We start from the raw sequence: 11,316 nt of genomic DNA, 5'->3' as shown, positions 1-11,316 counted from the left end.
CCGTCGCTTCAAACTGTAACTGAATTCAAAGTTGAACGCAAAGGTCCATAAAGAATACCATGTCAAAGTGATTTGTCGCATGCTTGAATAACCTTTGTTGTGTGGTATTGGAAAATGATAATGCAATTCTTTCAGCGCAAACTTTGAGAGAAGGGCACAACCTGCTGGAAGGAGAAGGATAGTATCTGCTGAGGCATTTAAATGCCTAAACAGCTTACTATGCACAGTCAGTCCACCACAAGCTAATCCCTCACACTTGACTCAACTCCACTGAAAAGGACAATAAATAACTCTGAATGCTGAATATCTGTCACGCTTTCTGTTTCATTTGACTGAATCAGTCCACCCTGAATGCACATTAGTCACATGTTCAAGTTTGTGGAGCAGCTTCAGAATGTTCTAGACATCAGAAGAAGGAGGTCATGGGAAATGACCTCCTGACCCGGGGAAACAGGAAACGGGTCTGACACAACATTTTACTGAAACAACCCTGAAGTTTGGCAGAAAAAAAATTGAAAAGAGAGAGAGGAAGAGAAAGAGAAAGAAAATAGAAAATACCGTCAACATGTGATTATGACAGATTCAATTCCACAAGATTGGAAGCCATTTTTTTCCTTATAGCACGGCAGGAGAATGTCAAGTGCAATAACGATTTTTGAATGTAGTATTCATGCATGAAGCGCTTCAAAAATGAAATACACAAAGCCTCAGAGCCAACGAGAGTTACTAGAGAGGAAAACCACACTGACAACCCCACCCTCAGGGAGTGTTGACAGAGCGAGAGAGAGGGGAGAGAGAGAGAGAGAGAGAGAGAGAGAGAGAGAGAGAGACAGAGAGAGAGAGAGAGAGAGAGAGAGAGAGAGAGAGAGAGAGACAGAGACAGAGACAGGGAGACAGAGAGAGAGACAGGAGAGAGAGAAATAGAGAGACAGAGAGAGAGAGAGAGGAGAGAGACAGAGAGAGAGAGGAGAGAGACAGAGAGATGATAATTCACCATCAACTGCACACATTATGATGCACCAGATTCTGGCAATTTCATCTATTTAAGCTCCCCCAAAAAGGAAGCAATGCCATCGCACAAACAGCAACAAACTGGGCTAAAGGGCAGGAGCGGCGAGGTGCTGGTACAGTAACTTTGGGCCTCAGCCTGGAAAAAGGAAACGTGACCACTGTGAAATCGCTCAGCAAAACGGAAACAGAACAACAGGCTGCTTTCAGGGGACAAAAGCTCGTGCAAATCCTCACCAGATGCGTTGGCATACCTGACAGTGGAAGGACAGATTCCATTTTGAAGTCTTTTGAAGTCATCCTAATAGATAAGGTATATAGTTTGATGCTATAGGAATAATTCAATTTGGTTAGTTTGAAATCTTTACTTTAATAGGATAAGTATCACTGGTTTGGATTAATTCAGCTCTCTAGTTACAGCTTCCTCAACGCTTTCTATGGAATATCTGTCTTGTGGTCCGTTGGAAAAGGCAAGTTCTATCTAGGTTCTAATTTCAACGGTGGCAAATCCTGCCATACCCTTGATAGATGAGATAGGGCTGTGTTGTTTTTCAACTGTGTGTTTTCTTGTACTTCTGTGTTAAGGTGGAGCAGGAAGTGCATTTAGGAAGCCACGTGCCTCGCTGAAAGAGGAACAGAACTCTCAGGTCGTTGAGGGGGAGCCGAGACGCTGTTTGTGAGGCTTGCCAACCGACACATCAAAAGACGCCTGAACCGGAAGGTTGTCAGAGTCCACAGGTTCGGCGCAGCTCACCCTCGACGCTGCTCGGTCGAACGGAGAGAGAGAAACACAGAGGGAACGGAGAGAGAGACAGAGAGCGGTGGAGAGAGAGAGTGGTGGACAGAGAGAGAGAGCGGTGGAGAGAGAGAGAGAGAGCGGTGGAGAGAGAGCGAGAGAGAGGGAGCCAAGAGAAGCATCTGAATACGGAGGCCATGAAGTTGGATCAGCCAGCGACCGTGGGGGAGCTCACGGAGGCCTGCGTCAAAGCCTTTGGTCAGGAATCACTGTTTCTCCTCTGTGTTTGTTTCTGTGATCATACGAGCCGCCGGCAACTGTTTCCTTCCATAGCCTGCTTACCGTATCGGCCGTGTTCATTCTTTCTGTCTTGGTGTGCCAGGCCCGCTGAGTTGAAAGGATTTACGGCTGTGTTTGTGAGTGTCACCTGTGCTTCTCTCCTTGGGTTGGTGTAGATGAGGAGGGAAGGTTGGAAGATGTGTTTCTGGTGAGAATGTTCCTGACCATGCATCCTTGGTATCTCTCCTCCACCGACCTGGCCAAGAACCTCTCTGACAAGTATCCTTTCTGCTGAGGGCGATGAATTGACTTGCCACTGGTCTCGCAGTCATTGACAAAACTGTCTTTCTTAGTACATCTGAAATCGAATTGTGCGGGATTCTGATGTTGCCTGTGTGTTGTCGTCCGAGGGGCTACAGTCTTGTGTTTTGAAAGCGGTAAGTCATTTGTTTGTCAAGTGGGTTGTATTGGGATTAGAAAGCCTTATACCTGATGGACTGGTTGTGCTGTTGTGATCTCCTTAACTACACCACCAGAGCTCTGGAGGAACACTGCACCCCAAAAGTGAGGTCACAAATCTGTCATCTCATTAAGTAAGTTTTGAACAAAGAAGCATAGGCAAACATATTGTTTGGTAGTTGGGTGGGAAATTCTGAAGCTGGTCGAATTCTAAAGTCCCCCAACAAAAAAGATGATTTGGCTCGGCTTTGAACAGCCAATAGAAACCAAACAAATTATCTGTCTGCTTCAGGGTATATATTCAGCGATCATTTCATTTTGCTCATTGGTGATGTGAAATCGCCATGAACACACACACACATACGGTGCAGAAACACCCTTACAGAAACAAGTGGTCTAGCCCCTGTAGTCCTTCCACTCGATTTCTCTGGATCTCTTCGTGTTGCTACTGAAGGCATAATATAACCACCACTGATGTCATAAATGGTGCATGAATGACTTCCAGCCCCTCTGCCCTTGGGCCAGCCAGCACGGCTGCTCTGCCTGCCTGCCTCCTCCTGCCTCCCAGCATCGTTCTCCATCCGTTTTTATTCTCTCTCTCTCTGTCGCCTTCTTTCTACCATCCCCCCCTTCTCTCTCTGTCTCTCTGTCTCTCTGTCTCTCTGTCTCTCTGTCTCTCTGTATCTCTGTCTCTCTGTATCTCTGTCTCTCTCTCTTGCTCTCCCTTTCTCCCTCATTCTCTCTCCCTTTCTCCCTCATTCTCTCTCCCTTTCTCCCTCATTCTCTCTCCCTTTCTCCCTCATTCTCTCTCCCTTTCTCCCTCATTCTCTCTCCCTTTCTCCCTCATTCTCTCTCCCTTTCTCCCTCATTCTCTCTCCCTTTCTCCCTCATTCTCTCTCTCTTTCTTCCCCTCCCTCCCTCCCTCCCTCCCTCCCTCCCTCCCTCCCTCCCTCCCTCCCTCCCTCCCTCCCTCCCTCCCTCCCTCCCTCCCTCCCTCCCTCCCTCCCTCCCTCCCTCCCTCCCTCCCTCCCTCCCTCCCTCCCTCCCTCCCTCCCTCCAAGGTACTGGATCAGTGAGTTCCCGGCAGAGTTTGACCTGAACCCAGAGCTGGCAGAGCACATCAGAGGCTTGAAGGAGAGCCTTGGCAGGCAGGGAGACGAGCAAAAGACCAGCCTCATCAACATCGACAGTGTGTGAGTACCGAGCATCCATTTGCCAGCCTAGCCAGTGAGACAGCCTCCCCACAGCTTAGGAATAGCTGGCAAGGGGAAATCACTTTTTTCCTGTATTTGGAAATGCAAAAAATCTCCTCCAGTCTCGAGTCTGCCATCCTCTCCCCTCGTTGAAGGCCGTCGTTTGAGTGGAGAAAAGACCTGGGCCAGAGGAGCCAGTGTGACTTCAAGAAGAGGAAAACGTCGCTCCTGTTCGATCACCTGGACTCGTCGGAACTTGCCGAGCACCTCACCTACATGGAGTATAAGTCCTTCTGTAGGATTCTGGTGAGTGGCCTGCAGGGGGCTCTGTGCCCTTGCATGCTCCGTGCCAGCCGACATGGCTTGTGCATGTCTGCGTGCAAGCTGTCGAGTGTCGGTGAATGGGCGTGTGTGTTTGTCGATACATCTGTGTTTGCAGAGATGTCCCTCATCCCAGACTTGCTGTCTTCTCGTTCCAGTTCCAGGACTACCACAGTTTTGTGATGCATGGCTGCACGGTGGACAACCCCATCCTGGAGCGTTTCATCACCCTCTTCAACAGCGTCTCCCAGTGGATCCAGCTCATGGTCCTGAGCAAGCCCACCGCCCCCCAGAGAGCCATGGTCATCTCTCACTTCATCAGGGTGGCCCAGGTGAGACCTTTACAGCGAGAGAGAGAGAGAGACCGGTCTTGAGGGCTTGAGAGGGGAGAGTCGATAGTCTTCCCAGCTTGTGCAGGGGCGGAGGTCGCCTCGTAGGCCAGCGAGTCAGTGGCATCGAGTGGGCTGTGAGTGACAAGGGTTAACCCCCAACCCCCCTCCCTGTCTGTTTGCTCCGTGTGTCCGCCGCAGAGGCTGCTGCAGCTGCAGAACTTCAACACCCTCATGGCGGTGGTGGGCGGCCTCAGCAACAGCTCCATCTCCAGGCTCAAGGACACGCAGGGGCACATCAGCGCCGACGTCCAGAAGGTAGGACAGCGTCGTCTGCTAGGGATTCGACCGGGCCACCGCGCGCGGACCAGAAGGAGGGATATTTACAATTCGCTAATTGCCAATTAGCGCCGACCGTTTATGGTGTGACCTTTCCGAACGGGGTGACGTTCATTTGACTGAATTACGCCAAGGGGGAAATTGCAACTTCTAATCGACGCCTTAGCCATTTCTAATCGCCTCCACTCAAGATGGTGTCCAGCTGGGGTTGGGATTGTCGCGTGTGATACAGCAAACTCCCATTTTTGCTTCTCTCAGGTGTTTGAGCAGCTGGTGGAGTTGGTCACGTCCTGTGGTAACTACAGCCGCTACCGCCAGCGCTTTTCCCAGAGTGCCGGTTTCCGTTTCCCCATCCTGGGCGTGCACCTCAAGGACCTCATAGCGGTCCACGTGGCGCTCTCGGACTGGGCCGACCCAGAGAGGAGCCAGGTGAACTTGGCCAAGACCCAGCAGTTGTACGCCATCCTGCAGGAGTTGGCCCAGATCCAGACCACGCCACCCAGCATCGATGCCAACCCTGACCTGCTGAACTTGCTCCTGGTTGGTTGTTGGTGTTGACTTGATTTGACACCTTGAGCTCGACTGAGGCATCAGACTTTGTAAAACAGTGCACATGCTCTATTATAGGTTTGAGCTATCTGTGTGTGTGTGTGTGTGTTTGATACCTTTCAGGTATCTCTAGACCAGTATCATTCGGAAGAGGAGATATATCAACTGTCCCTGCAGAGAGAGCCACGGAGCGTCAGACCAGTGGTAACTTGAACACAAACACGCACACAAACATTTCATAGTTTGTGTGCATACAGAACACACACACCCCTTGTCACCAGGGTGCTGGGCTGATCATACATGCTATTCCACAGTTCGGTAGATATGCCATGTGCTTTTGCAAGAAAACTTTCTCAATACATTTACATTTAGTAGACGCTCTTATCCAGAGCGACTTACAGTAAGTACAGGGACATTCCCCCGAGGCAAGTAGGGTGAAGTGCTGTGCCCAAGGACACAACGTCATTTGGCACAGCCGGGAATCAAACCAGCGACCTTCTGATTACTAGCCCGATTCCCTAACCACTCAGCCGTCTAACTCCTCCAATACACACGCACACAAACACACACGCACACAAGCACACACAAAAACACGCATACCCACGCGCACACACACACTGTTAGGGGGGTCGGACCGCTTTACACACGACATGTATTTTCACCTTCAAATGCATGCTGTGAATATTGCCAGATATGATAGTGAGAATATGGGATCTTTTTTGTAGGCGGTAGGGTTGTTCTCCAGCGTTGGCCTTTTGCAAAGGCGTTGGACAACATGACCATTTCGTGTGAGTGGAAGAGGAACACCTGTGAGCGACACGTTGTCTTTGTCGGTCTCGTTTCAGTCTGTTCCTGGTGCATCTGTCGTAGAACAGTGGGCCACTTCTGTGAGGCCGAAAGCAGACCCTGCCATCATCAGGAAACACATAGAGAAGATGGTGGAGGTGGGAGAACGTTCGCCAGAGTTTCACACAGAAAGACCCCCAAGCGGGGTGCACGGCGATGTCGTGACGGCAAATGCGAAACGTTTGAGATGTTTTGAAAAGGTCCAAAGTTCTCACTGGCTGCTTTCTTTGCAGTCCGTGTTCAAGAACTTTGACACGGACGGAGATGGCCACATCTCTCAGGAGGAGTTTGAGATCATCCGGACCAACTTTCCATACCTCTCCGGGTTTGATGAACTGGATAAGAACCAGTGAGTGGAAATGCCTCTCCTGCTTTCAAAATACATCAAAATAACCGAAACAATGCACTGTAAACATGATATTCGCGACCTGTATCAACCCTCGTGTTGTCATCGGACAAGGTGAGTATACAGGATGTTACAGGAGGGTTAAGATGAGACTTCCCGGTTGAATCCATAGGTCATGATACATCGGGTAACATGATTCACGTCTCTGTCGATTCCCTACCCCTTTACCTCCTGCCCTCAGGGACGGCCAAATTAGTCGCGAGGAGATGATCGACTACTTCACCAAAGCCAACTCTCTGCTAAACAGCAAGATGGGTTTCATTCACACCTTTGTAGAGATGTCCTGTTTCAAGCCTGCATTGTGTACCCACTGCTCTGGAGTGGTGAGTAGAATGCTGTCAGAAAATGTGGTACTTTATGACTGCTATGCAGATAAGGGCATTTTAAAAATTGCTAAGTATTCTACTCAGTCTGGAAACCGCTCAGGAACCATTTATGAGTGAACAGGAAAGTGGTGAGACTCAAAACCCAGAAAAACAATAAGGAAGGTTTTGTGTTTGTATGTGTGTGATTATGTAGCCAACTGTGAAACGGTGTCCAAACGAACGCCTTCTCATCACATTTTCCAAAGACCTCCACCCAAACGCAGTCTATTTCCTGTTTTAACTTCCTCTACTAAAGTTGAATTGAAAGACGACAGGAAAAATATATGGCCGTGCTGAAGTGGAGGGTGGTTTTAGGTGAAAATGAAATTGGATCTAGAACCATCCAGGATAAGATTGTCTAGTCTGTAAGAACATGCATAAAACAGTCACTGTGATTCTGTTTCAAAGTACTGTAGAACTGCTATAAGTGATCCAAGGCATACAAGCCTTCAGTATCTGTTTTCTCCTTTTCAGATGTGGGGATTTTACAAACAAAGATGTAAAGGTACAGTAATCCTTTATGCTATTAATTTCTGTACATTCAGTTAACCTTAAAAGCATAGGAATGGAATTAGTGATACTTTTCTTAATGTGCACCCCTCGTCTTGAATTCCACAATTATAGAACCTTATAGCTTTGTGATACATTCTGTTCTGTTTTGGTTTCATTCGCGTGAGAACCAAATAAGGGTCACTGACAAAATATATCGCTGTTCAAATATGAAACACGTCGGAAATGAACTGTCCCCTTACTTATGGAGGCTGACTGCATGTTATACCAAACCAGTAGGGTCATCAAGCCTCCCATATTGCTCTCCGATTGATTAACCCACCCATGACGTACCCATCATTATCCCGCCCCCCCGTCTAGCTTGCGGGGTGAGTTGCCACAAAGACTGCCGCCGCCACCTCACCGTCGAGTGCCGGAAACGGACAAAGAGTGTCGGTCAGAGCGGCCACTTCTCCCGCCGCTTCTGCTCCTTCAGTGTCCCCGTCATAGCTGAGCCGCCGCCCGCCGCGACCAGCGCAGGTGAGGTCGCTTCAAGTTCACTCTCGTTCGGTTCAGGGGCAAGAGGGTGCCGTCCTCTGCCAGTTGGATGTATATTATTTTGTGCTCCGGGTGGAGGCATAAACTTGCCGTCGCCTCGGGTTCATTTACGGCTAAGCCGTTTTTCTCTTACCTCTATAATATAATCGGCCTGAAAGAAGGTGATTAAGTCTCTCGCTCTGAGATCAAATAGCACGCGCCTCTGCAATCGTCTCATACAGACTCGTAAGGCACCCAGGTAGACAGGCCTACAGTAGACAAGTTACCATAGTTACCACCACTTATGTGTTTGGCTTTCTAGATGGTGAAGCCCTGGGAGTATGGTTGTCATTTTTCTTCTTTTTTTATTGGGGGGGGGGGTACGACGACTCAAGCCACTCTCATAATGTGGTCGATGTGAGTGTGTGAATACAAAGCCCTCTTTTTTTTCTCCCACAGTCGTGTCTGAGGAAGATGACGAGGTGTTTGATGTCCATCTTTGATGAGGAGAAAGGAGGGCTGGGAGGACAGCAAGGCGTGGACTGGACGCGAACGTGGACACTGTATCATTCTTAAGGAGGACGAATGGCGGGAAAGAATAATGTCATGTTTGCGAAGTCGTGAAAAGAGTCATCTCGCTGAAGCAACTACAGGACGCGAAACCCAGAAAACTCTGAAGAGACCCAAAAAACTGAAGAGACTGGAAAACACGTTCCAAAGCTTTTTTCCCCAGGATTTTTGAAGTCTCCATGGCTAGTGCTTTGCTTGCTTAAATAGGGCCTACCTATACTTAACAAATCCACAAGTTACGCATGAAGCCATTCTGATAATTGCCAAGGTAGCTAAGGTGAACATATACAGTTGGTCGGTTAGTAGGGATACGTAGTCACGATACCTCACCACTGAAGCTTGTCTGTTGACGTTTTCTTATCCACTAGATGATGCTGTTTGTGCCCCACCTCTCCTCGAGTACTTCTGGGATGTTTAGCATTCTGCGGCGGTTCTCCCCTCCTAGCGCTGCCTTTGTTGCATTCCATGGACCGTACGCATCTGTAAGGTGTCAGACACATCTATCAGCGTTTTTTCTATCACAGGACCCGCTGCTGTGGTAATGTGGGAGATGAAAAAGTAGCGCTTTCCTCAACTCAAAGTGAATTATGGTGGAAAAGTGCAGTGCTTATGAAAAATACGTATAGAAAAATGCAGGTGGAAACATTGTATAAAGCTGCACTGCATAAGCAGCACCGCCACTAAAGAGTTCTGTATGCCTTGTGTGGGAGGGAGGCCCCCATTACCGTGTATCTCTGCGCTCCCTGGAGAACAGCATTCATTCACTCAAACAGACATCCCAAAGATTCTAGAAGGAAGTCCTGATATTCTCTTGCGGACAAAAGATAATCTTAATTGCAATGCCCTAGCCCAATATTCCAAATGACGGCACAAAGCAATATGTGGAAATTGGCGATTGAATGCCACCGCCATGCACGTGAACATGTTGCAGCACGCGAGCTTTCTTTTGTTTTTGTAAACGTTTCGTTGTTTTATTGATATCAAACTAAAATCGTTTGTGCTGTCCCTTGTATGATCTGGTTTGTTTCTAAAATCATCTGAGGTTATCACAGAGAAATGTTTACCACTCATTGCCTGACCTTGTCACTGGGTATTGGCCGTGGAAGTAAATGAAGAGCTTGTTTTTGCAGAGCTCCGTCAATGAAGAGAGCAAGTAATATACGATAATTATAAATGATGAGAAATGTTCAATTGCGTGTCTTTCTTATTCAAACAATAATTCAAGCGATTGGCTAACATAACACAATCCAGCTATTTTAAACGCCTTAAATCTGGCTTAATGAAGTGACACGTAAGCTGAAAGTCCACAAAGGTGTTATAGTCCTCCATGGCAACGCACATGTAAGTTTGATACCGAATGATCATGATTGGTCCAGCTGCTGTTGACCGCGCCCTCAACCCGATACCCAAGCATCTCCACCGGTGAGTCGGGGGAGTGATTCTACAGCATCCAGTGCGCTAGAGGAGGACCATTGTCGGATGCGGGGATTCAGGTGGGTTGGATCGCATCCTGTACTCCTATCTGAAGCCCGTTCATTAGGGAGAGAGTGGAGGTCTGTCGCATTTCACTTCATCTCATCCTCATAGAGTACAACGCGAGGATTCTGCTACCACAAAGAGGATAATCAATCACGCGGTGTTCGTAAATTGGAACGCCGAATAATGCACAGGTAAGGATGTTGTTTGCTTTCCTCGGGAATTGTTCTTCGATCATGTGAAAATGCTGTTGCGGTAGGTTGCACGTTGGTTTACCGGAGAGACCGGTCGTTTCGCAGTGTTGACGGACCTTACGAGACAACAGTATCCGTAAAGAGAAGGATGCTGCCGCTTCACCAATCGTTCACACGTTGTCTGCCACGGAGCACATTAGAATTGTTTTCTAACCACGGATTTGAGCTAAAGAATATCTCTGTGTTGACCGTGTTCACGCGAGCAAGGAGGTGAGGAGAGGAGGGGAAAGGGGTTATCCAAATCGGAACCGTATAAAGGGCGCTATAATTGCATGATGCGGGTTAAGGTGGATAGGCGATTGCCCGCAACTAGAAAAATATTCCTACCACGAAATAATGACCACACATGGTACCTGAAAATGCGCGCGGGGGGGGGGGGGGGGGGGGGGGGGGTTGCCCTTTTTTAAACAAGCGGTTGCATGCGCTTTAGATGGCACATGAAGTTGATCCACCTTGCCTCTGTGGCCAGTGACCCACAATCGCCTTGATGTATTCAGTGCCATATGTTATCTCTGTGAAGCCTACAGTATCGGATTGGGAATCGGAGGGATCTTAAAGGCAGCCTGATAGCCTTAGCAAGGTATTGTCAACCGTCCAGGTCAGTCCGTGATTTGTCGCCACCCTTATCCCACCTGCACTTCACTGAGTGATACTCTCCACACTAAAGCAGTAACCATCTCAAGTCACCTGAGCGAGAACAGCCACGACGCGCTGATATACGGCTACAGCATAGGCTCAAATCAGAGGAAAGCTCATCAGAACTCGCGCAAGTGTTAGCGTATCATTATTCACCGAGATAGGACAGAATTGCTTTCTGTAAACAATGCAGCAGAGTGGTATAAGATGTGGTCTAATATGCTCCTTCAGTGTCACAACCCTGGCTGTAAGGCAGTGAAGACTTGGGCACCAGGCACAAGTTAAAGGAATGCTAGAGTAAAACACAACATAACTGAGGAAACATATATACATACATATGTTACACACTGTCAGTCAGTAGGTGGTCATGGTTAGCCTTTTTCAGCCTTTCTCAACCCTGGTCCTCGGGGCCCCCTGTCCTGCATGTTCTAGATCAGTGGCTCTCAACCCTGGTCCTCAAGTACCCCCTGTCCTGCATTTTTTAGATGTTTCCCTGCTCCAACACACCTGATTCAAATGAATGG

General features: G+C 48.4%; 1 protein-coding gene across 2 annotated transcripts; it reads left to right on the top strand.

Annotated features, from left to right (window-relative positions):
- The first annotated feature begins 1,647 nt into the window (after nt 1-1,647).
- LOC146246000 (RAS guanyl-releasing protein 2-like) lies at nt 1,648-9,617 on the top strand. Of its 2 annotated transcripts, none has more exons than XM_084684301.1 (15): nt 1,648-2,002; nt 2,200-2,302; nt 2,560-2,616; nt 3,544-3,675; nt 3,831-3,981; nt 4,155-4,328; nt 4,527-4,643; nt 4,923-5,204; nt 5,337-5,417; nt 6,059-6,157; nt 6,293-6,408; nt 6,647-6,788; nt 7,305-7,335; nt 7,701-7,859; nt 8,316-9,617. In XM_084684301.1, the coding sequence occupies exons 1-15, from the start codon at nt 1,942-1,944 to the stop codon at nt 8,357-8,359; spliced, it is 1,749 nt and encodes a 582-aa protein (XP_084540427.1). In that variant the 5' UTR covers nt 1,648-1,941; the 3' UTR covers nt 8,360-9,617. The 2 variants fall into 2 exon arrangements, with proteins under 2 accessions (XP_084540427.1, XP_084540426.1); XM_084684300.1 differs by having other exon boundaries at nt 1,841-2,002; nt 6,305-6,408.
- Nucleotides 9,618-11,316: the final 1,699 nt, after the last annotated feature.

Source organism: Hypomesus nipponensis, chromosome 20, assembly GCF_054491055.1.
Source record: "Hypomesus nipponensis isolate SF chromosome 20, ASM5449105v1, whole genome shotgun sequence".
Lineage (NCBI taxonomy): Eukaryota > Metazoa > Chordata > Actinopteri > Osmeriformes > Osmeridae > Hypomesus > Hypomesus nipponensis.
The sequence above is the reverse complement of the archived record's forward strand: the minus strand, read 5'-3'. Positions and strand labels throughout refer to the sequence as shown.

Bases quoted from the DNA above. Each gene is read 5' to 3' on its own strand.
- LOC146246000 (XM_084684301.1), top strand. From the start codon at position 1,942: ATGAAGTTGGATCAGCCAGCGACCGTGGGGGAGCTCACGGAGGCCTGC. The intron at 6,158-6,292 runs GTGGGAGAACGT...CTTTCTTTGCAG, and splicing joins ACATAGAGAAGATGGTGGAG to TCCGTGTTCAAGAACTTTGA. The intron at 6,789-7,304 runs GTGAGTAGAATG...TCTCCTTTTCAG, and splicing joins GTACCCACTGCTCTGGAGTG to ATGTGGGGATTTTACAAACA.